Raw genomic sequence first — 682 nt, 5'->3', positions numbered from 1 at the left:
GAGAGGCAGGTCCCCCACCAGGTGCTGTGCCTGGTGAGAGAGGCTGGGCAGTGTGGTGGTAAGAGGCAGAACTGTGTCCTGCCATGGGGGCACAACAAGTGTTCTGAGTGACCAGGCAAGGCAGGAAGGCAGCTGACAGGAAACGGGAAACCCCACACTCTTGCTGAACGGGCAGCAGTAACTGAGTTGGTATCCCAGGCAGAAGAGGAAGTGAAGCCCTAGAGACACAACATAGAAGGAGCAGTAGGGCTGCCCCAGCTGTGGCTCAGGCTACCCTGTCCATGTGGCTCCTGCTGTTGCTTGTCTGGCTGCTGCTGCCAGGTAGGGCTGAGGGGATCCTTGGGGCCAGAGACTAACACTGGATCATCTGATGGGGATGGGGTGGGAGGTGTCGGTGCGGTGGCAGCACTCCCATGGCTCTGTTTGTCTCCACAGGCTATGGGGTGATGGGCTGGCGCAGAACTGTGCGGGGATTCGTGGGGGAGTCCCTCTCGGTCACCTGCAAGTACTGGCCCGGCCAGGAGACGAACCCAAAGTTCTGGTGCAACCCGGGAACATTTTATCACTGTGCTGAGGACATCGTCATCACTTCGGAGTCACAGCCCGTGGTGCGGAAGGGCCGATTCTCCATCCGGGATAACCGCACACACCTGGTGTTCACAGTGACTGTGGAGGATCTGAC

The 682-nt window shown here is 59.2% G+C and overlaps 1 protein-coding gene across 1 annotated transcript in view; it reads left to right on the top strand.

Moving 5' to 3' along the window:
• Positions 1 to 218: 218 nt before the first annotated feature.
• CD300LF (CD300 molecule like family member f) overlaps positions 219 to 682 on the top strand; it is an 8,610-nt gene continuing 8,146 nt past the window's right edge. The window contains exons 1-2 of the mRNA XM_017811910.1: positions 219 to 321; positions 436 to 639. Coding sequence (XP_017667399.1) covers positions 282 to 321; positions 436 to 639 — 244 coding nt within the window. The 5' untranslated portion in view covers positions 219 to 281. The remainder of the gene's footprint in view (positions 322 to 435; positions 640 to 682) is intronic.

Source organism: Lepidothrix coronata, unplaced genomic scaffold (genome assembly GCF_001604755.1).
Source record: "Lepidothrix coronata isolate B3197 unplaced genomic scaffold, Lepidothrix_coronata-1.0 Scaffold34, whole genome shotgun sequence".
In the NCBI taxonomy this organism is placed as follows: domain Eukaryota; kingdom Metazoa; phylum Chordata; class Aves; order Passeriformes; family Pipridae; genus Lepidothrix; species Lepidothrix coronata.
This window is presented reverse-complemented; position numbering and strand designations above follow the sequence as displayed.